This window comes from Loa loa (assembly GCF_000183805.2).
Source record: "Loa loa unplaced genomic scaffold supercont3.406, whole genome shotgun sequence".
Classification (NCBI taxonomy): Eukaryota; Metazoa; Nematoda; class Chromadorea; order Rhabditida; family Onchocercidae; genus Loa; species Loa loa.
In genome coordinates this window covers 11,502-33,847 of record NW_018108586.1, presented here as the reverse complement: position 1 = coordinate 33,847, position 22,346 = coordinate 11,502, and the positions used below count along the sequence as shown (strand labels likewise).

Below are 22,346 nucleotides of genomic sequence, written 5' to 3'. Positions count from 1 at the left end.
GCTTTCATTGGGTAAGTAAAACTTGAAATTTACATTGTGCATATTAAAAAAAAAATGACGTCTCTTTTTTTCGTGAAATTATAAGAAGAGCGATTGCATTCATTTCAATGGATTAAGAACATTGAAATTAGCGACCATTTGGAATAAATAAATACGACAAAAGAAATATACATAATTTATGGTAATTTAACCTCCACAGACAGATCTTACGGAAATGGTATTTATTATCCGGAGAGAAGAATCTCTATCCGGAATTCACACAGGCTAATATAGCTCTGAAATAAACGATTGTGCTGCAAGATAATATGTCAAATGTATTACTGGCGAAACGAGGTAAATAAAAATGGTTTTTCGGAGAGAAGAATCACCGTCCGGAATTTAACACAGTCTAACATAGCTTTAACATAGGAGATTATATTACAAGATAACATGCCAAATGTACTTCTAGCGAGAAAAAAAGTAGAAAAGAATAAGGAAGTGGCGTATTTTACGTATATCAAAACGTAACATCCACACAACGTGTAGCAAAACGTCATACGTGTCATTCAACAAATTGGCATGCATCATTGAAAAGTGCAAAATTATTTTATTTTAATTGTAGGAGTAAACAGTACTTGCCGATTTTCAGGTTAAAGTTCACGTGTATGACAAGTCATAAGTGCTTATCCAGGATTTGATTCATAATACTCATATATCCCATCGAATAAATTGAAAAGCAAAAGAATTTAGTAGGTTAATCATTTCGAAGAATTTCAAACGTTAGTGAATGCAATACTGGCAATAAATAATTATCTGATAAAGAATTCTTTTACAGAAGGAATTATTCGATACTGTAGTTTATTCACGAAATAGAGTGAGCGTTGTGAGTCCATCAGTAATGTTATCTGTTCCACAAACTTCTCAGGTGGGAATATATATCGTTTTTTGTTTGTCTTAATATTTTCAGTTTGTCTTGTTTTTGTTTTTGTTTTCTTTTTTTTAATTTTAAATTTTTTCTAGCAATCAAAAAATTTATATAAATCTTCCGCTCTCTCATTCAATATTTTTTTTCCCTTTCTCATTTATTTCTCACTTTCTTTATGTCTAATTTAGAATAACACTGATAAACATTGTGGTTGAAATTTAGAAAATTTAAATATTTTTCAATTATTTTCCTGATAATTTCATTTGTTTAGAATAAAGTTTCCGAGACGAAGCGCCGGAATGTTACCCTTACACATGGTCGAAGCTTAATGGATTGGATCAAGCTGACATCGTCTAAAAGTACTGCGGCGACGATGAAAGGAGGTGTCGATGATGTTGAACTCAGTAAGCATGCAAGTGTTGACGATTGTTGGATTTTACTCGGTGAAAAGGTAACTACCACAGGATTCTGTTGTTGTGATGAATTTACTGTTCGACCTGGAATTTCATTTCCAGATTTGAAATTTCTGCAGTGAAAAACGAAATAACTGACAGATTGTTATCGAATCAAAAATTAACCTATCTTTAAGTTCCAACTTTGATAATGATGATGTCAGGTGTACAATGTGACAGATTATTTGGCATTTCACCCGGGTGGTGTTGAACAATTAATGCGTGCTGCTGGTACGGATGGTACGGGTCTTTTTAACAAAGTCCATTCTTGGGTTAATTATGACACAATGCTGAAAACGTGCTTTGTTGGAACTTTCAACGGTGACAGACGTAAATGTATCGCATTTCGAATTTTTTTTTTCATCCTATCTTTAAAATAAAAAATGTTGCGACATGACGAGAATAAGTTTTGTGATTTTCTAGCTAATGTTCCAATTTTATTAAATATCAGTTTTAAAGCAATACGAAAAATTGATTTCTTTTAAACTAAAAAATCTGAAAATCTATTTTCAGTATCCGAACCGAAAGCAGCGAATTTTAATGAAGAAACAAATTCAAACATCGTTAATTTTGAAACAGCTAAAGTAAGGTGAGGTATTTCAGCGGTAGTTCTTAATGATTATTCTTGTACAGACTAATAAAGTGGTTTAATTTTTTATTATGTGTAAATGCATGAGAAAATATTTGATTTGGAAGCAATCATGTTTTGTATTCCGCTAATTATAGCTAATTGATATGCTACAAATATGCCCTGAATATAACCTGGTGGCTGTATATAACTTAACGATACTTATTTTATAAATGCAACTCAGGCCTTCTGTATTTTTTCTCCGTCTGTTCTCTTACAACAACCAGAACAAGGCATGTAAAAACTATAGATGTCTAGTTTTTCTCCAACATTTTTTTGTTTAATATTGTTATTTTTAGGGCAGAATTTAATTCTGACGGTCAATTATGTTTAAGCTGTCCGAACTGGGATCAGCTAAGGGATGAAAATGTATCCTTGGAATTTATGGAGAATGTATTGAGACTTTTGTTGCACTTTTCTTCCGGTAAAACAGAGGCATTACAATGGAGTAAGTTTTGTACCACTGTTCTGTTCACTTTGCTCTATACATTCTTACTTTTATTTCTTACTTTCATTATTCATACTTAAGTCCTTTTTTTCATTTGTTTTTTTTACACTTAAAATTCAAATCTTTATGTTTCCATATTCATCAAATACCAGTTAACATAGAAAGGTGAAAGTTTGAGGACTGGTTCTCATCTCCATCTATTTAGCATTAGCATATTTTTGGGGCTTTGATTTTCTGTTCGCGATTTTCGTTTATTCTGAGAACATATTGTACATTGCATAATAAATACATTTCTTCCTTGAAATGCTTTGAGAAATAAAAGATCATCTTTGTCTTCCTGATGATTATTCTGTAGATGAAAGTGCAGGAACTCCAATTACTACGAAGTCTTATTTTTTTATCTTTTGATTTTATTGCAGCAGAAGTATCAGCAATTGTTTTTGATGAACCTTTTCGTGTTAGTATTAACGGTAAAACAATATTTTTGTCATGTAAAAAGATTGGTGAAAAAATCACTCGTCAGTGGGCTTCGGGATCGTATCATTATAAACCAGGTATTTTTTTTTATAAACCAGGTATTTTTTTCTTTTTTTTTCCATAAGCAGCGGATATTTTATCTCTTCCATTCATAGCTCTAAAATTTAAATGGTCTTTAAAAACATCACTTACCTATATGTGTAATGAAGATATTATAGATGTAAACATCTTAATATTTCCTAGTTAGAAACACATGCTGGATTCCATTACTTTAAAAATCCTTTAATTTTAGTGTTGAAATACCGAAATGGTGAGATATTTGCAATGTATGATGTAACACATGATACTGCATCGGTTGTTTTGCGAATTACTTCTCACTGTCGTTTAATGATACCCATAGGACATCACGTTCTGTTGCGGATCTGCGTTAATGGTAAAATCTTATTCAAGTACTGCTCACATGGCTCAACATGAATTTTTAAGGACTCTTTCTTCTTTGTATTAGATTTCATTTTGAGATTAAAGACTCAAAGAATTTACTTTGTATCAGAAAAGTTCTAGTGAATATCAAGTCAAGTGACTTTGGGAGTTCGATCCGAAAATTGAAACATCCGAAGTTGGAATTTTTAGATTGAAATAATTGTTTCAAAGGATTCGAACTAGATTTGGGAGAAAATTTTATATTATTTCTATTGCAGGAAGTTTGATCGAACGTCCATATACTCCGGTTCATATATCGGAGGATGGGCAGTTCATCTCATTTATGATAAAATTCTATAAAAATGGTATTTTTACATCAAAATTGCGCAACAAAAAATGCGGTTAGTTATAGGTTCCGTTTGGTTTTTTATGTTTTCAAGTGTTTCGAAGTGAACGGTTTAGATCCGAATCTTTTGAATGCATTGTTTCTGCCGGTAATAGATTGCACGTAGGATATCACAAAATGACTTCCTACAAGAGAATTAAAGTACTGTTCAAATAATGTAGCGCATTTCTTTCATCAATTAAACCTCCAAAATTCAATTATTTTAAGGGGACTTAATTGAAATTAGCGATGCATTAGGATGTTTCAATGTGCGGCCAGATTGTGCTGGGATCATGCTAATGCTGGCAGCTGGGACAGGTTTAACACCTATGATTCGATTTACAGTCGAACGTTTGAAAAATAAGAAAAAGTACGGTTTGCTGTGGTTTCTGTGTGTTTCATTTAAGGAAATTAGACGCACATCTATTTCAGATGTCTTTAAGTGTCTTTATTAATTATGTGGAAAATATCCGTGATGTCCTTCCAAAAAATCTGACTAGTTTAATTATTGGTTAATTGACTAGTTGACTTAGCTATTGATTTAATTATTCTGGTCCTGTATGTCATAGAAGTGCAAGTTTTTTAGGGCAACTATAATTATCTTCAACAAAAAGGCGATAGACATTACATCAGATGACTATTTTGCGAAATGTGAAATACCGTTAAATCATCCTTTGCTGGAAATAAGACACTGTTTAAGTCAAGCTGACAAAAAATGGGATGGCGAGAAAGGTTTGTTGTGAAGATAACCTGTGTTAAGAAACTAGGGATATCTTTTATGGAGAAGATTTCTGAGATACCAAACAAAAATTTGGATTGTGTTGTAGCTTTGCAACAACTAGATAGAATTAAATTTATCTACATTCAGGTTGTTTAGGTATCATTTCAAAACAAATACTTTCGAAGTATATTAATGGAACCACTGAAAAAAACAGTTATCGAATACTGATTTGTGGACCAGAGAATTTCGCTGATCTTGCAGCAAAGTAAGTACATATTAATCAGTAAAATCTATTAAATGATACAGCGCTACAATGAGACTTTTTCATATAAACCGTGTACAAAGACTCGTGATTAGTCGACTTTCAGTACGACATTTCCACATGTTATTGAGATGCAATCACATGCTAAGTCAATTCTCTGGATTGTGGTAAAAGTCAATAAATTCTGCTAAATTTTGTTTCAGATTGCTGAAAGAATTAGAAGTGCCACTGCAACACATTTACATTTTCCAAGGTTAGCTGAGGCAGCCATTTTGTTCGAGGTAAGATGCTTTAAAAGTATTGGAATAGTGTTTACATTAAAGATATATTTAATTTAGGCTTTTGTTTATCCTCTATGCTAAAGAGTGTAACATTTTCTTCAGGAACTGTATCTTCTGGTTTCTTCATCCGACATGAAAATTGCATAGAAAAACCGAGTTCCGTTAATCATTTTCCAATATAATGCATAAAATAATCTGCTGCCGTTGTTTAAGGCTTATTGATTTCTCCTTGAAATGCGATTCTTCATGTAAGGCATCCTTTGAGAAATTTTAATGTGATGTATTGTAATGACGTATTTCGCTCCATGAAAATCGAATATTCAGAAACCTTCACGACTGTACTTCAAGTTTCATTGTGTGTACCTCATTGCTACTTAGTCCATCACTTTCCTTTTTTGATAAAAACAAAAGTTCTTTCAATATGCTCTTTCTCAATTTGTACTTAGCTGTTTTGGTTGCGGTTTAGGCCTAGTTGCAAGATTCAACTAAAATAATTTGGTGAAAGAAAACCAGAAGAGGAATTGCTCAATAATGGGTTTGATGGTCCAAAATTCATGAAATTCCGATTATTGGTGATGCATATTAGTATTATTATACTATTATTAGGTGATGCATATTATTATGCATATTAGGTGATGCATATTAGTACCAGTCATGTTCAAGAGCATTTATATATTTAATCCATCAGTCGTAAGTTTTCACTGTCATAAATATACACATTTGTAACTTCGTTTATCAGCAAATATTGATTCTGATCCATACAGGTATAATATGCCCACTTCAGTTTGGATAAAGTTTGTTTCCATCCTACAATGTTCGATCACTGTTTAGAAAGATATGGTACTATGAAATATCTATATCTTACCAATAAATTATAAAATGGGGATCTTGGAATAGTGAGTATCGAATTGAAACTTGGGATTTTAAATCCTCTACCGTTTTCTTCATCCAATCAAAAGCGATATGGAAAAAGCTAGTTTTTTCTTTTTTTTTTCTTGAGATTTTTAAGCCATTGATATATTTGCTTTTAAAGGAGGAGGTAAGACTTTTTCAGATCTTCATATGATGTTTCTGCTTGGATCATTTCTTGAAGTTAGTGCTTATCCATTAACGATTTTCACTGGTTATTTCGTGCTAGGAATAAGAAATTGTTAGTGATCGCTTTCTCGAAGTGGTCATTTGTTGAAATGTATGATGTGAGGTTGATTCAGTTGTCTTTCTATGTTCTTTGTCTAATGTACTTAAGCATTGCATGGGATCAAAAGGTCAAGCTTGTGCATTTACTTCTCTAAATCTGTTTCAGTGTCTTTGGAGTTCATATGAAGACTTTCTTCGTCTCGTATTCGCAATGAAGTGTTTTTATTGTTGTATCGATTTCTGAAACGATAGCTCTCATGAATTCAAGAATATTAAAGGTCCTTAAAGATTTCAGCTTCACCATAGGAATGGGTCAGTTTCTGTCCACACCTTCACCAATGGATGAAGAAAGTATTCGGAAGGAAGTGATACATTTCCCAGTAGTTATCTTCACAATGCCAAGATGTCCATACTGTGTGAGAGCTAAGCAGTTACTAGATAAGGAACGGATCGAATATAAGGAAAACAACTTGGATATTCATCAGGTTAATTTTACGAACCTGTTAATTACCGAAGTTAGGATACCAATTTTCCTCGCCTTCATGTTAAATTCAGAATTTGTACTGCGTTGTCAGATAAAACACAAGTTAAAATTATGATTATTACTTGCAGATATCAAGAAGCGTTGGGTCGGATAGAAGAACCCAAGCAGTTCTTTTTTGCTAAGTAAAGTAACTGCGAGTAACTATCGATAAATTAGTGCACTTTTGAAATTATTATGACCAAAACTAATGTAGTTTGGATAACAGATAGAAATGAGAACTTTATCAGTTCTTCTAAGAAACTTGTTGATCAGGTGGCCTTAGTAAATCTTGACATCCACTGTTCACTTTTAATTATGGAACACCAGTCGTATACTACTGTCTTTGAGTGAAACATTTTGTAGTCATAGTTAAATTCTAACTGAAAATTTGTAAACTTCATTGTCATATTTTCTTTTTATAAATTTTGATTGTGATCATATAGTGTAACTGTATTTCCAGCGTCGTTTCCCAGCTAACCATCAGTCATATGTTAATGGATTAATTAATATCACAAAGCAAACCTCGGTACCTCAGATATTTATTTGTGGTGATTTCATTGGTGGATTTACGGAATTGCAGCAATTAAAAAACGCTGGAATGTTACTAAATGCGATTGCTAAATGTCGATCTTCTCCGGAAAAAAAATTTCTCATAGCTATGCTTTTTATGTGGTTAAATTTTTCTTGAAAGGGTCTTCCTCAATGATTTTTTTCTTCCATTTAGGATTTTTATGGTAATTTTTTTTCGAGCTATTCACATGTAGTGCTTTTGTTTTCTCTTGATTTATGCCGCCTTTTTTCAATGACATAATGTAAAACTTTTATAAGATTTAAAACCAACATGTTTTCCCGGTTTTTGATTTCTCAGCATTATGGGTATCGATTGACAGTAGTTCTTCGTCATTTACTTCAGACATCTGGGATTATAAGGTTTGGGTTCGTTCAGAGTTTTTTTTTCTTTTTTTTTTTCAATGCTCCGTGAGGTGTTTGATACATGCTATCTTTTAAATTGAAAAGAAATTGAATTTAGCGGAATTAGTGACTTAACTTATGTGGTCAGATTCAATTTAATTTAATTGAAGCTCAATTGTTGACTTCAACTAATTTGAATGTAAAGAAAATGCAGCAGTTTAGTTAATTACACTTTCACTTCTAAGTTGGCTACTTCCAATTTATGACGTGATTATTCATTCACTTCATTGTTTTTCATTTTGCTCCGGTTAGTAAACTTTCAATCTAACCTATTGGATTTCATAGGTCTTTTTCTCTATATCTTCAGTATTTAGACTTTATTTAGAGGTATATGTCGGTCTTTACCCGTGTTCAGCTGCTATTTCATCAATTTTCTTCATAGAACATCCTCATATGCTAAGAGAAAAAGATTCAATAGCTTCCCTAAAGTTTGTTTTTCTTAGCTAGTTTTAACTTATCCGAGATAAGATAAATGAAATCATTTTAGATTAAACTGAATCACATTTAAGATTAATAAAAAACATTTAATTATTGTTAATAAACAGTCAGCATTCTGTGTTAAATCCATCCTGTTCGATGACATTGAATCTTTCTTAAAGAAATTAGGTGTCTGGATTTCCTAATTCTTGGTTGTTAGCTTACACTGTCTTACTTTTTCTTTCTTTTCAAACTTTGAAAATGGTGTAAATTAAATTTCATCCTTCTTTTAGATCCAAAATTATTTCGCTTTTACAATACCTTACTTTACATCCCTGTGAAAGTACATGAAATATGTATCAAAAATTTTTGTCATCAGTATGTGTTAAAAATGTTTTGCTGAAAAGGATGATGTGCGATCATTGTCATCTTATTTCGCATTAATAAACAGTTTGATGTGTTTTTTTTCCTCTCTGAAATCACTGACACTTTCCTGAGATGGATCATATTTAAAATCACGATGCAAATAATTCAGTTGGTCATATTTTAAGTCAAAATGGAAATAATTGGTTATAAGTATATCAATTCCTGTCAAGAAAATTTTCATGAAATTTAATTAGGATTATCAGTTGCGCGAATCGAAAAACTACTAGAATTACAACAATCGGCACAAGTTGCATCATTTATACCACTCCTTATCATCTCTCAACAATTCCTAAAACGATAGGTAAGTTTTAATTAAAATTTATGGAGATTTCTTGACAGGAATCGATGGATTTGTCTAGCGTTGACATCTATCTGCCCTTAAATGAAATTTGGCATAAGGATTGTCCTTATTTTCTGAGTGCTTGACAATCTTTTTTTTCTTTTATTTCATAAATTTGTTTAAATCGATCAAATTCTGTTTTTAGATGGACTTACTACCACCACTAGAAATTGATGGCGAGGAAGTGGAAGGAAAAGAACTGAAGAGTGTTGGTAATAAATCTTTATCATCCTTAACAATTGTTGATGGTTGCAATGATGATCCATTCTTGAATGTCGACTTTTGTAGTTTCAAATTACAGTGTTTATTAGGGAGGTAGGTTATTTGCACTGTGCTGGTTATTTCTGTTTTCTTTTCATATCATTACTTGAACTTTATGGAAAAGAAGGATTCAAGTAATGAATTTATGGCTGGAATGAAAAAATTGTTGAGAATATAAATTTATTCGATTGGAATATAAATGTAATCTGACTTCGGGGAAAAAGTATAGCTATGATTTCTGTAGTAATTTATTAGATTGGGTGATACTATAGAAAACGACTTTTTTTAATAAAAAGTTGTCAGGATTGATTGGTCATTTGAAATGGTCCATCTCTCAGTAGAACATGACTGTATACCCAGTATGACTAGGGATGGACTGATGAAATTTGATGTGATTTCAAGTTATATTCCGAAATCGGATGAAAAAAAAACTATGTTAGTTTTTAGAGGAAGCTATAGCGATGTATGGAAGGCGGAGTGCAAAGAAGTAACAGTAGCTTTAAAAGTTATCAATTCAACTGATGATGTTCTCCGAGGAATCTTTTATCACGAGGTTTTATATTTCTTTTAGGTTTTATATTTTCAGTGCTGCTTAATTTGAATCTTATTAAAAACAATCAAGTGATATTAATATAGAATATATTATCGTTGGTTTAAAAGAAACATTGAGCTTTAAATGTGAATATTTAAAAAAAAAGAATGTTATGATTCAAAACATTTTTCGATTCCTTTCTAAAACCAACATTTGCTATGCAATCACTCATCGCCGGAAAACAGGTTCTGCCGATACTGTCATCAAGATTTATTTGATGTTGTTTAATATCGATAGGAGATATTATAAATTTATGGAAGCATTACTGTTAACGAAATTTAAAATTCCATTTATTGATATTCCATTGAAATTTCGAGATTTTCCAATCATTTAAGGTGGAAGTAATGCGAAATTTGGTTCATCCAAACGTGGTTGAAATAATGGGTGCATGTGTTTGTCCGGTATATGCTATAGCAATGGAATATATGACATGTGGTTCTCTTGATCAATGTAAGCTTTGAAGAATTTTCTTTTTTTTTGTTTTTCGAACGCTAACTTTGATTTATGTAAATATGTGGCACAGTTTCCATAATAACTCTCCTTTTGTCATATCCTCAATCCGTTCCCCTCACTCTCCCCCCTAAAAAAAGAAAAAAAGGAGAAAACTTTTGCTCTAAAACATATTGGAAAATTGAAATATAGATTGGACTTAGTGGCTTAGTACTCCAGACTGCAATTTATTCTTTGTTAACCAGTAGTTATTCGTCACACTCATTCAGTTGTATGTACTACTGATGCAATAGAAATACTAGGTTTCACCTCAGTAATTGAAGAAGGATTAAAAAAGTCTTAAATTTCGATCTAGCGTCCGTGTAACAGCAGCCTAATTAATGACAACCTTCCTAGATTTATATTAAAAAAAAGAATGAGATTAAATCATTGGTATGATAGACTTGTTTTGGGTATTTGCGTGGATGTTATTTATCAAGTTTTTCATTCTCACAATATGTCACCTTATAACATTGGTAATACAAATAGGAGTATAATTTATTTTCAGTACTTCATGAGTCAAAAAATATAAGTTATAAGGCAGATCACGCATTTCGTTGGGCATCACAATGTGTTGATGCACTGGCTTACATACATCGAAAAGGATTTGCACATGGTGATCTGAAAACTGCCAAGTATGATTTGCTTTTTTTTTCCCATTAGGCCGAATTTTGGAATAGGTCTACCGTTACATCGGAATTTAAGTTTCAACAGCAAGAATTTAGGAAATTGCCAAACTCTGATTGATCCTAAAATTCCACTTTTTACTTTAGTGATAGTTTGTCGATTAACGATTAACTTTCTGTTTCATCATGGAAACAAAAAAAGAGAAATTTCTTGTTGTTTAACATTAATTTCTTTCTCATACCATCCTGAAAATTATATCACAACTTGTTGAAACATAAACTGAAACTCAGAATCTTATGTTGCATGATCATCAAGCGGTTGCCCTAGGTCAGATGGATAATTCTTGATACTTGATGCTATTGATATTTTGGTGTTTGGTCAATGACTGTTAATTAATTTTCATAGAAAATGAAATTTTCTTCACCATTTACTTTCTTTATTTTATATGTTGCAGTTTGTAACGCTTAAACTCATATATAATATTTCGTCTACATTTTCATCTGTGTTTCCGTTTTATTTCTGAATTAATGTTCACGAAAAATTTCATGAATATCATTTTATATACCAATTAACCAACGCGATGAGCGGATAGTTATGCATAAGAAAATTGTATATCATGTGTGTACTATAATTGCTCTTGCTTTAGCTTATTGCTTGATGATAACTGTCATTGGCTTAAAGTAGCTGATTTTGGTACAATGGTATATATGAACAGTGATACAGAGTACAGACAAGGGTCAGCACCATGGATGGCTCCTGAGGTATATTGTGTTTTCTTCATTTCTCGAGCAACTTTAAGTCTGAAATTTAAGGTGAAAATTCGGTCAAAGTGATTGAAATAGTTCAGAATTAAGAAAATGAAAAATAATGTAACTATTTCATAGAAAATTGCATGAATTTGAGGTCAGAATTCGATTTCTTTGTAGATCATTACTGGTTCATCACCTTCAGAGCAGTCAGATATTTATAGTTTTGGAATCGTCCTTTGGGAAATAATTACACGAATGCGGCCGTATAGTGATTGTAAAAATGCCGAAGAAATATTGTGGAGCGTATGTTTTTATCTGAATTCATGGTTTTGAATTCATTAAATGAAAATGTTATGGTGTCTGTTCGAGATTGTTTTAAATGATCTAGATTATAGGAACTTCTAAAGATTTTATTCCAGTTTTCCTGCTAATGATTTCTTGCCTTTCTGTAGGATGTTATTAAATCTGGATTTTCGATTTAGAATTTATTTTTCATGTTTGAATTTTTTTCTCATTAGAAATCTTTAGGTTTACGCGGGTTTGAGACCGCCGCGTATTGGAAATATCCCAACTAAACTTATGCAAATGATTGAACGGTAAGAGTTTCATTCTTCTGGTACAAGGTAAAATCGTGCTTCCCTCCATTATTTATCATCTTTTTAGAAAATGATGTTATATTTTTTATGGAATTTGAAATCTCATTCAATAAAATATTTGAGGATCTTAATCAAATTCAATCAGAAATCACAAAAATTCTTGTTATTTTTCAGCTGTTGGCAGAAATTGCCAGAAGAAAGGCCATCCATCAAGGAAATTCAAAAAGTACTAAAAATACTTTGCAAGGTAGTTTTTTTCATTTTAATAGTTTGTTACAATCTTTTTGTCATAAAAGAAGCATTGAGGTAACTTTGTATTTTTGCAAGCCTTTTAAATTCTGTTTAAGCGGTAAATCGTTCAAAATCTGTTCAAACAATAAGCTTTTAATCGATCAGGTCCATCCTAATCTTTAAAGAATAAATTCATCTTCCTTCCAAGTCGTATTGGTAGTCAGTGTTTGAATTTCGAAAACAATAACTGTATTTTTAAAATGAGAATAACAATGTAAGAATAACGAATAAACTAAATTAGAATGAAGAAAATCTCTAAAATCAGGATAAAATCATATTTACTTATATTGTTCTCATCACTCGTCACTTCTTATTTCTGTGCGAGCGTTACACTTATTTCAAAATCTATGTTGTCCCTTCGTACACTTTATACTGTTTGTCTTCATGATTAATTAAAAATTGGATAACAATAAATAATCTCGTTAAAATTGTATCACATCATGTAATATTGTTTTCGATGTTTGTATCTTTATTTACTTTCTTACTGATATAAGTCTACATACTGAATGTTTTCGTCATTTTCTTAACTTTTATATTGTTTTGCTATTTCTTGGACTCCATTTCGGTCATTTTATCGTCTTCTTTTAAACTTTATAAAGATGCTTTAATATTAGGTGATATGTATTTTACAGTAATATAATTAGGCTAACAGCCTGTCATTCATTTTAAACAGCCAATGATGTTTACTACAATTATCAACCGAACGATTTATTCTCGACATTATATCTAAGAAAACATTTTAAAAGTTTGTTCACAGGAATTTTTGTGTCTTCAAGACTGCTATGCCTAAATTACTTGAATAGTATGGAATCAAACTTGGATGCAGTTGGGTAACCATAAAACATGTAGACGAATTCAAGACTATACCAAATTCCTGTCCTTCCCTATGTTTATCATTTCTCAATGTATGTATACCTTATCAAGAATTACAACCACCGACCATGTTAACTATTTCATATGTTAATTATGCTATCAGTTATTCATCTACTAAAGTGCACTACGTCCAATAATGGAACGAGACTAGTGAAAAGATTATGTATATCCAGTTCCTAATATAAAGTAGCATTAATTAGTCGTAAGATAAATTCTTTGTATGATTTTTCAGATGTATCCCAATTTCAGTGAACCGTTGGTGTATTTTGAAACTAATTCAAAGCAAACGGTATGTGACGATTGATATTTACGCGAACAAGTGTATAGATAAGCATAGAGAAATGTTAAAGTTAAATTAATCGAGTTAGATCTGCTGTGGATGAAATTTCTTTAGATGACTTTTTACTTGATTCCTAAAAGTTTTTCTTATTCACGAAATGTGCTACCGGGCCAGAAATGCAACTTCTTTATAGAAGTAAGATAGCAATTATCAATTTCAACAAACATCTAGGATTGGTGGTTGATTTATCTTATTTTATTAAATTAAAATGAGTAATATTTTACCTAACTTTCTGCTTTCATTTTTGAAATTGTATTTGCAGGAAGAGGCTACTGAGAATGGAGTTGGTAGTGTGGAATGTAGCATAATCGAAAGGGAAACAGTTACGAAAACTGATCTCGAATTATCACCCAATTCGGTGGAGGAGATTGAAATACTGAGCAAAAAGTATGGTCTGTCATACTGTTACGATAAACTAGATAAATGAATGAATAATTAACCCCTTAACCATGAACAGGGGGATCTTTCTAACATTTTATAATACCTTACAATCGATTAAGTATGGTTACAACTTTCATTTCTTTTTTTTTTGGTTTAAATATTTAATGGAATTTTGGGAATTCAAAAACTGGAATTTAATATCAGATGGAATTGCAAAACATGAAATTAAGAACAAAGCAAGGTACCTTAGGCAGTATCAGTCATTTCTATCAATTAGCTAGTAAGAAGACGTTGAAGCTTGAGCAGGACATCTCACTTTTTTTTTTTGGTACTCTGTAGTGTTTTATATTTCAGAGAACTTAACGTTTTTGTCTTTTCATAACAGTGAATACAATTTTCGGCTGAAGAACATTACTGAAAACGACTTAAAAAACTATGTAAATTAGTAACACTAAATGTGAAAATTATATAGGCAAGTTGAGCGAATCATTCCGTTTTTATGAAGCAACACTTTTTCTGCTTTTTCTAAGGGATTTAAATATCTGTTTACAGACATTCATTAATTCAACAATATGAAAATATTGCAAGCTATACAGATTTATTACGCGAAAAGGTTTACTCAGTAATTTATTTCAGAAAATTCGTTCTTGTTCCTTTTTCCTTTTTTTTTCTTGGGAAGTATACTTGACTGTTAATTTGATTCTACCAATTACTTAAAATATTCATCGTTGTCTATATTTGTGCTATTTGTTATGCACAACACATTATTTTTCAGTTTGAGTTCTGCAAGGATTTGAATTGAAATTAGAAACAGTGCGATGATTGGTCGTTGTGAATTGTTGGATATATGTTGAAGATGGCGTAAGTAAAACAGTATTACTTAAAATATATCTTTTTGGATTTATTTCAAAATTTTATACTAAACATTAGCAATCTATCGCTTAACAAAAGGTGACGAGAGAGATGGCTGTAATAGATTTTGAGAAAGTTGTTGCGGATGATTGCTATTGTAAATATTTTGAAATTAGGCATGTTTTTTTCTATTTTCTTGATATAAGCATTATTATTTTTTCATCTTACATTGTTATTTTCTTCAATTTTTTTTGAACAAAATTATTTTTTAACCCATTGTTGGATTTTTAGGAGAATAGGAGAATAAACTAGAAGAGAACAGAATATTTGAATAAATAAACTAGAGGAGAATGGAATATTTAGCGTAGGATAGAAAATATTTGAGTTATTTAGTATGTCAATGAATGAGTAAGAGTTGTCAACGATCAGCAATTGATCTTTAATTCAGTAATCGAAATTTGGTTGTATTTTTCATTCTTGTTATCCGAGTTTGAAAACTTGATGAAGTTATTTGTAAAATATTAGTATTATTTGATGATTCGCATAGACTGAAAAGGACGATTAAAGATTGACCTGAGCAGTGTTGAGTAAACTTATAGCCTTATTTGGTACTAGAAATACTAACAAGCTACATTTAATGATAGAATATTCTTAATGGCCAGAGGAGGGATTTTTCATTTTATGATTATATGTTGCTACTGTTCTTCATCCCTCAGTTTCTTTTGGTTTTTTATGTTGTAAATTAATGAAACGTAAGACATAGTTTCAAGGAAATGCACGCAACAAAGTCAATCATATGTACATATACATATATATGTTGTTGGAATTCTCAGTCTTAACTTTTTACAACAGTTGAATGGATTTGAAATCGATATGAAGAATTTCACATTACTTACTTCCTCTAATGACGACAAATCATTGCTGGACGAAATAATTCGATTTTTCTATAGAATAAGTCTTTTCAGAATTAATCCTTTTTTAAAGATTATTTATGATGTATGTATATTGACATCATTGACCTTTTTTGGTCACTGGTCTTTTTCATTTATTCATTGACCTTTTTCATTAAATTTGGGTTTTTCAGTCTATTTAATTAGTAATGTTACACTACCTTTGATAAAAGTTATGTCACATCTTTTTTTTTTAATTGGTAGTAAACAATGGTAATCCTTCTTTTTATCTGTTTTATGCCAAATTTCTATTCCAATTCTTTTTTGGAATATTACAAATTCATCTAACTGTATTCATTCCGTATCACTTTATTTTTCTTTTATCTACTTCAGCTTCATTAATCTTTGTTGATATTTGCGACAGCATAGCCAAGATGATGTATATTCTGCACAGTTTTTTTTTTCTTTTTTTTTTTTAAAACATCAATTCTTGCTATATGTGTAGGTTTGATATCGTTGATATGATTGGCAACATTATCACTTCTTTCAGTTTTATTTTTGACATACAACAAATACAATATATTGAAAAATGGATTAATTTTGAAGTAATTAATCAAAAATTTAAAGTATGTTACATCAGATGTTACATTCCTTCTTTGTTATTCTTGCGCAGAAATATTGTCAAAACATTTCCCTTTAAATCCATCATTTTTCATTCTATATATTTTACAACATCTCTAAACCGGAGATAATGATTTACATGTGTTGTATTGTTTGCCAATTGGTGACAATTTTGTGAATGTTCTAATTTACTTCCTTTTTTTTAAATCAATCTTTTCCTTTTTTTTCTTTTTTTTTGTTCAAAATGATATGCGAAATGTTGCTGCCAAAAAATTGTTATATTTCCTCTACATTGTATTTATCCTTGCGAAATATCAACTTGATGTCTTTCTAAAATTGTCATAAAATTAACTCAATTTTGAAAAATTATTTTTCTCAATATTTCCAAAGTTCTTTGTAAATGAAAAAGGAAATTATCGAAATATTTTACATATTCTGATGATCCATTGTTGCGAAATTCATGAAATGTTTGATGTATTCTCTTTTCAAATAAAAGAATATTTATCGCTTTTAAGCAATATTTTATCATATTAATATGGAAGAGGCTGATCTAATATCAAACATACCTTCTATTGCAATGATAATCCTTTATCACCATATCAATTGAGGTTTAGGATAAATTTAAAAATGTGGAAGCTCAGCGAATTTGAAATCTCATCAACAAGTAATAACATCAAGAAAAAATCTCTTCTTTCGGTTTCTGATTAGATACAAGTTTAATGATTTGAATAGGAGACATTCCTGAAATAATTCATGAAAAGTCCTCAATCTAATCCATTCAAAAAGAAATTCGTATTCCGAAATAAGTCATTTTTACATTCACTAAATATCTTTAATTCTAATATTTCTAGAATATCATCCTTTTGCTTCTTTATCCGGCTCATTCGTTCCCATATCCGGATCTAACGGATTCAATCAGATAGAAAAAAAAAGAAAGAAAAAATGAAAGAAACAGGGAATTTGCTTCTCACATTTAATTTATACCATTTTACACACTGGTCATTTCTTAAAGTTGGGAAATTGGATGAGGTCAAAATTTCTCATCATTTCATAGTATACATTGAATTGTTAGTATCTCTTTCATATCGGAACATTTGTTAAATAGTTTTCTCATAAATTAGGTTCTCATAAATAAAGATGACCGGCTTAAATGTAGGACATTTGTTGCAAGAAAAACGATACCATTTTCTAGGTCAAAAAATTAAATTTACAACAATCAAACGCTAATATATGCGCCAATGATTTCAACTATTTTTCTTTTTTTTTTTCATTTCCATTATAATCTATTCCATTTATATTGTTCAGCTTAAATATTTATTTTAAATTTTTCAATTCAATAAGTTCCAACTGAAGTAACGACACATGCATTATGGGAATGATTTCTAATTAATCATCAGAAGGAACTTGTTTAATTTAAAAAAAAAAGAAAAAAGAAAAAGTAGTAAATAGAAAATAACCTTTAGCTGTTCTTATCAGTGTTTAATAAAGTGATTAATGTGCTTGGCAAAAGTTTTGACTAAAATTTATTTTTAAATTAAACAAAATTTGTTATTTTTAAACTTTATGCTTTATGCTACAAATAAAAATGCCTAAGTATACTAGATGGTCAAGAAGAAGTTAAGTATAAATCATCGGGGTGGAATGTGAAATGCAAATTATTTATTCATCTAGTAACCAAAGATTATCCCGAGAATTCCTTCATCATTATTCATCAAAATATTCGAATTTTCATTCTTAACAATATTTTTCATTTTCATTTTCAATCCAAAACATACATTGAATATGGAAATTACTACAAAAAGTATATTTGTAAATTATCAAAATAATTTCAAATAAAAAAAAGAAAATTTTCAGGAATTTATGACAATCAAAATTGATAAATTCTTGCATACAAATATAATAATTTCAAACATTCGCTTATCCATTGCAATTATTACTCTTTTCCAAATATTACTTTCATAATTAAATACTCTTTATCGCTAATTAAATATCCATTCATTTTCATCGAATTGATTCATTTACAGAACATTTTCAATTCTTCCCAAAGACGGTAAGATTTTCCATTATCGTAAAATTTTTAAAAAGTTTATTCTCTAAAAATACTTCCTAAACAAATTTAATTTTGACATTATAAATTTCACATATATACCACGAAGAATTTTCCCGGTAAATCACATAATTCATTATCTTTTAAAAAAAAAAAGAAAACAAAATTTTCTGATAAAATTAATTTTAAGCTTGAATTTTAAGCATAATCGAACTGCAAAAAAAAGAAAAGAAAAACACCTTTTAATAATCACATGGATCCGGATAGTTTGGATGTTAGACGTGAGAAAGCTTATCAATTTGCAATTATCACAGCGCTTATCATTTCCATACTACCATTTGTAACATTCATTACACTAATACCAACTGTACATCAGTATATCGATGATATCAATCATCAGCTACAAAATGATTTATTTTTTTGTGAGGTAAGCTTAAAATTATCTAATTTTGTAAATGTGGTCATTTTTTCTTAAGATGTGGTCAATGGTCACTTTTAAAATAATCATTGGAACATTGATAGTCTCAAGTGATCAAGCATACTTTCATAGCCTAGCATGACAAATTATCGCTTTTTTTAAAAGTCTTTCTAACAATTTATCCCAGACAGAATTGTTTTACGGATAAAGTTAGAAACCTGAATTAGTCATACATGACAAAATTCAGATCCGGTAAAAAGCAGTTCCGATCCGGTACAACTAAATACGCTTTTGCCAGTAGATTTATTTTATTAAACAAAGGCGGTATTTTAACATTAAATAATGCAAACCAAATTGCGTAGTGTATTTTCAATCAATCACAAGAAATGATTATTACTGGATTTCCGGATATAAATTTTGAGATTTAGCTAATTTAGTCCTTTCAGGAAACTGCGTTTAACCTTTACGACTACACAAATATGAATGCGAATTATCACGGTGATAGCAATGAAACAGGAAATACAACAAGCGGTATTGTCAAAGTAAGAAGAAGGAATATCATTCTTTTTGTAACTTTTTGAGTACTAACGATCTGAATTTTTGCACGAAATGACTTTTACCGCCGCTTTCACTTAGCGCAATATTTGCTAATTATTGATGATGAATTTGTATTGACAAAAATGACCTTTGAACTAATTTTTGATCTTTCTTTTTTATTTTCCTTTTACATGAAAAAATATTCATATTTCATCGTATTTTTTATCTTTTAAATTAATTTTTCTTTTAGCTTAACACCATTTTCGAGTACCTGAATTGCTCCCAGAATTATGAGAAATGTCAGGAAAGATGGCGACAAGCTAATCGAAAAGTTCGCAATCTAGCGATTAAAGTGCCAACATCAGGAACTTCTCTCTTCAAGCACTCATCATCATTATCATTATCATCATCATCATCATCATCATCATCGGATACAGTTGAACCGAAACAAACATTCATACAAAATATCGGTCAATCAAATGAAGCAAAAATAGCTGAAACTAATTTCAAACAATCTATTATTAGCAAAATAACTAAAGATTCCGATGGTGCTGGTATGGTAGCCACCAAATTTGGTGACAATGCACCGCTTTTCCGTACTTACAGATTTATATCATCCACTACAAACTATCTTCAAGAATTATCGGTGACAAATGCACCTGTGACAGAAAGTATACAAAGTAACATAAATAGCAATGATCGAGAATGCAGGTATCATCATATTTTAGATTAATGCAATTGAGATTGCTACTGATAAAGTATGTCATATCAAAGAGGAATGATTGATGGCTTAAAGGTCATTTTATTTAGAGACATTTTGGTTTTGAGGTTTTTTTTTTGATTGATATTCAAGATTTTTTGTGGTAGTGAGAAGTAGAATAATGATTCAGAAATCTGGCGAAATTTAAAGATGAGATTTAAGTCTAGGCTTCATATTAGATGAATCATCAAAGGAGTCATAGCCAGAGATGTCACTCATGTCACATTCATTACTTTGTTGGTTTTTTTTTGTTATTTGCAGTGGACACAAAACATTTAATGGGGTTGGGTATGTTCTTTTACTGAACGTAAAATATACATTTTTGAAATCGATTGGTTCAAACTCTTTTCTAATTTTATTATAGACGATATTTTCTTTTGGTAGATTGAATTGATTGAAAAAAAAATTTGATTTTTAATACTAGGAAAAAATTTAGCTGCTCTGCTTTACCTGGGCCTAAAGGTTTACCTGGCCGAAAAGGACTTAAAGGTGCTCCAGGTACACAGGGAGCTCCTGGATTTCCGGCACGTATACCATGTGAACCACCAATTGACATGAAAAAGATGTGTGCTGACCCATGTCCAGTTGGTAAACAAGGGAAACAAGGACCAACGGTGAGTTTTCGGTCAGAATTTCACTAAAAATAGTTTAAGCCTATTCTAGAAATGAAAATCTTTTCTCAATGTTTTTTGGTACCACAAATGGTGCCGCACAGTTTGTTAATTATTTAGATAATTAAAAACAACATTATCGCTTATCTTTTTTTCCCAGGGTCTCCCAGGAGATAAAGGTGCAACAGGAATCCCTGGTGTTCATGGCAAAAATGGTGAGGATGGGAAAATTGGTCCACCAGGACCAAGAGGCCCACCAGGAATTCCAGGATTGGACGGTGATACAGGCGATCCAGGGATCGATGCAACACCAACACCATTCATTCCAGGACCTCCTGGTCCAGCTGGCGAAACTGGGCCAACTGGACCACCTGGTTTGTTCTTTCATTTTTTTTTTTACTATGAAAAAGTGCTTTTGTAATTGGAATTGAAACAACTTAGAAATTCCAGCGATATTTGGAAAATCATTTAAAATGTAAAAAGTGATAATCCTGATATTTCTCACTGTAGTGATTTCAGGGCCACGTGGAATGCCTGGAATTGATGGACCACCAGGACCAACAGGTAAACGTGGCACACCAGGTGAAGATGGGTTACCCGGAAATCGAGGATCACCCGGATTACCGGGACCAATCGGAAAAACTGGACCAGATGGAAATGTTGGAGTACGAGATTTTATCCATTTTTCCAAAAAATTATAGAAGAATTTTTCCGTTTTCGCTGCATTTTACCGTTATACTCGTCTAGTTTTTTCCTCAAATTGAAAAAAACTGAACTGAAAAAGGAAAAACGTATTACTTAGCCCTTACGTTGATAAAATATCCGGTTGAATTTCGGTTTTGTGGGAAGAAAATGCAGCAATTTTTAATAGTAGAGTTATTAGAATTGCAATTTATTTAAAATCAAGAGTTTAGAATCAGAAATATAGAATAAACAATTTAAAATCAAGAATTTAAAATCGAGAATTTAAAATCGAAAGTTTGCAACCAGTGATTCAAAATTGTGAAAATGAAATCAAAAATTAGTAATCGAGAATTTGGAATCAGTTTAAAATCAAGGATTTAAAACTGAAAATCTAAAATCAAAAGTTGAAAAACAAAAATTTAAAATCAATAATTTAAAATTACCAGCTCAATGGTCGATAGTAAAATATTTACTAATTACCAAAAAAAAAATTTCAATTCATGTTGAAATTGAAATCACTTATTTTTGCTTATTAACCTAAATTACAATTGATAATTGTAATTAATCAAAATTACAGGTTTGTCCAACATACTGTGCAACAGATGGTGGTGTGTTCTTTGTCAAACCACCAGAATGGTTTGAAGATTGATTGTAGCAGTTGATATTTGTGTTGACAAAATTTTCTCTTCAATTAAATTTTCATCTTAAATTGTTCAATATGTTGTACATAAATGCGCTATTATACTTTTGCACTCCTACCACTGCTATTTGAGTAATTTGCGCAAAAATTTTCTGCAATCCGTAATATTACTATTGATTGGGTTAAATAAAAATAGTGATATTATTATTGTTATTATCATTATTATTATTGTTATTATTATTATTATTATTATTATTGTTATTATTATTATTATTATTATTATTATTATTATTA

At 30.7% G+C, this 22,346-nt stretch overlaps 4 protein-coding genes across 4 annotated transcripts; all 4 read left to right on the top strand.

Annotated features, from left to right (window-relative positions):
- Positions 1 to 202: 202 nt before the first annotated feature.
- LOAG_02505 (cytochrome b5 reductase 4) lies at positions 203 to 5,384 on the top strand. The gene is made up of 15 exons (XM_020446024.1): positions 203 to 333; positions 629 to 728; positions 815 to 904; positions 1,176 to 1,355; positions 1,521 to 1,692; positions 1,870 to 1,945; positions 2,284 to 2,432; positions 2,852 to 2,986; positions 3,202 to 3,342; positions 3,608 to 3,730; positions 3,943 to 4,084; positions 4,301 to 4,446; positions 4,583 to 4,700; positions 4,901 to 4,978; positions 5,081 to 5,384. The coding sequence occupies exons 3-14, from the start codon at positions 878 to 880 to the stop codon at positions 4,953 to 4,955; spliced, it is 1,464 nt and encodes a 487-aa protein (XP_020303585.1). The 5' UTR covers positions 203 to 333; positions 629 to 728; positions 815 to 877; the 3' UTR covers positions 4,956 to 4,978; positions 5,081 to 5,384.
- Positions 5,385 to 6,101: 717 nt separating this feature from the next.
- Positions 6,102 to 7,451, top strand: LOAG_02504 (glutaredoxin family protein). Its single transcript, XM_003138042.2, has 2 exons — positions 6,102 to 6,600; positions 7,099 to 7,451. Exons 1-2 carry the CDS (start codon positions 6,373 to 6,375, stop codon positions 7,324 to 7,326), a joined length of 456 nt encoding a protein of 151 aa, XP_003138090.2. The 5' UTR covers positions 6,102 to 6,372; the 3' UTR covers positions 7,327 to 7,451.
- Positions 7,452 to 8,731: 1,280 nt separating this feature from the next.
- LOAG_02503 (TKL/MLK/TAK1 protein kinase) lies at positions 8,732 to 14,038 on the top strand (the record flags this gene model as incomplete). The annotated part of the gene is made up of 11 exons (XM_020446023.1): positions 8,732 to 8,754; positions 8,939 to 9,108; positions 9,502 to 9,607; positions 9,982 to 10,096; positions 10,644 to 10,770; positions 11,409 to 11,523; positions 11,689 to 11,814; positions 12,040 to 12,107; positions 12,282 to 12,354; positions 13,504 to 13,560; positions 13,874 to 14,038. The coding sequence occupies exons 2-11, from the start codon at positions 8,939 to 8,941 to the stop codon at positions 14,036 to 14,038; spliced, it is 1,122 nt and encodes a 373-aa protein (XP_020303584.1). The 5' UTR covers positions 8,732 to 8,754.
- Positions 14,039 to 18,655: 4,617 nt separating this feature from the next.
- On the top strand, positions 18,656 to 22,061 carry LOAG_02502 (hypothetical protein; the record flags this gene model as incomplete). Its single annotated transcript, XM_003138040.1, has 7 exons — positions 18,656 to 18,829; positions 19,267 to 19,362; positions 19,608 to 20,068; positions 20,554 to 20,731; positions 20,889 to 21,102; positions 21,248 to 21,393; positions 21,990 to 22,061. The coding sequence occupies 7 exons, from the start codon at positions 18,656 to 18,658 to the stop codon at positions 22,059 to 22,061; spliced, it is 1,341 nt and encodes a 446-aa protein (XP_003138088.1).
- Positions 22,062 to 22,346: the final 285 nt, after the last annotated feature.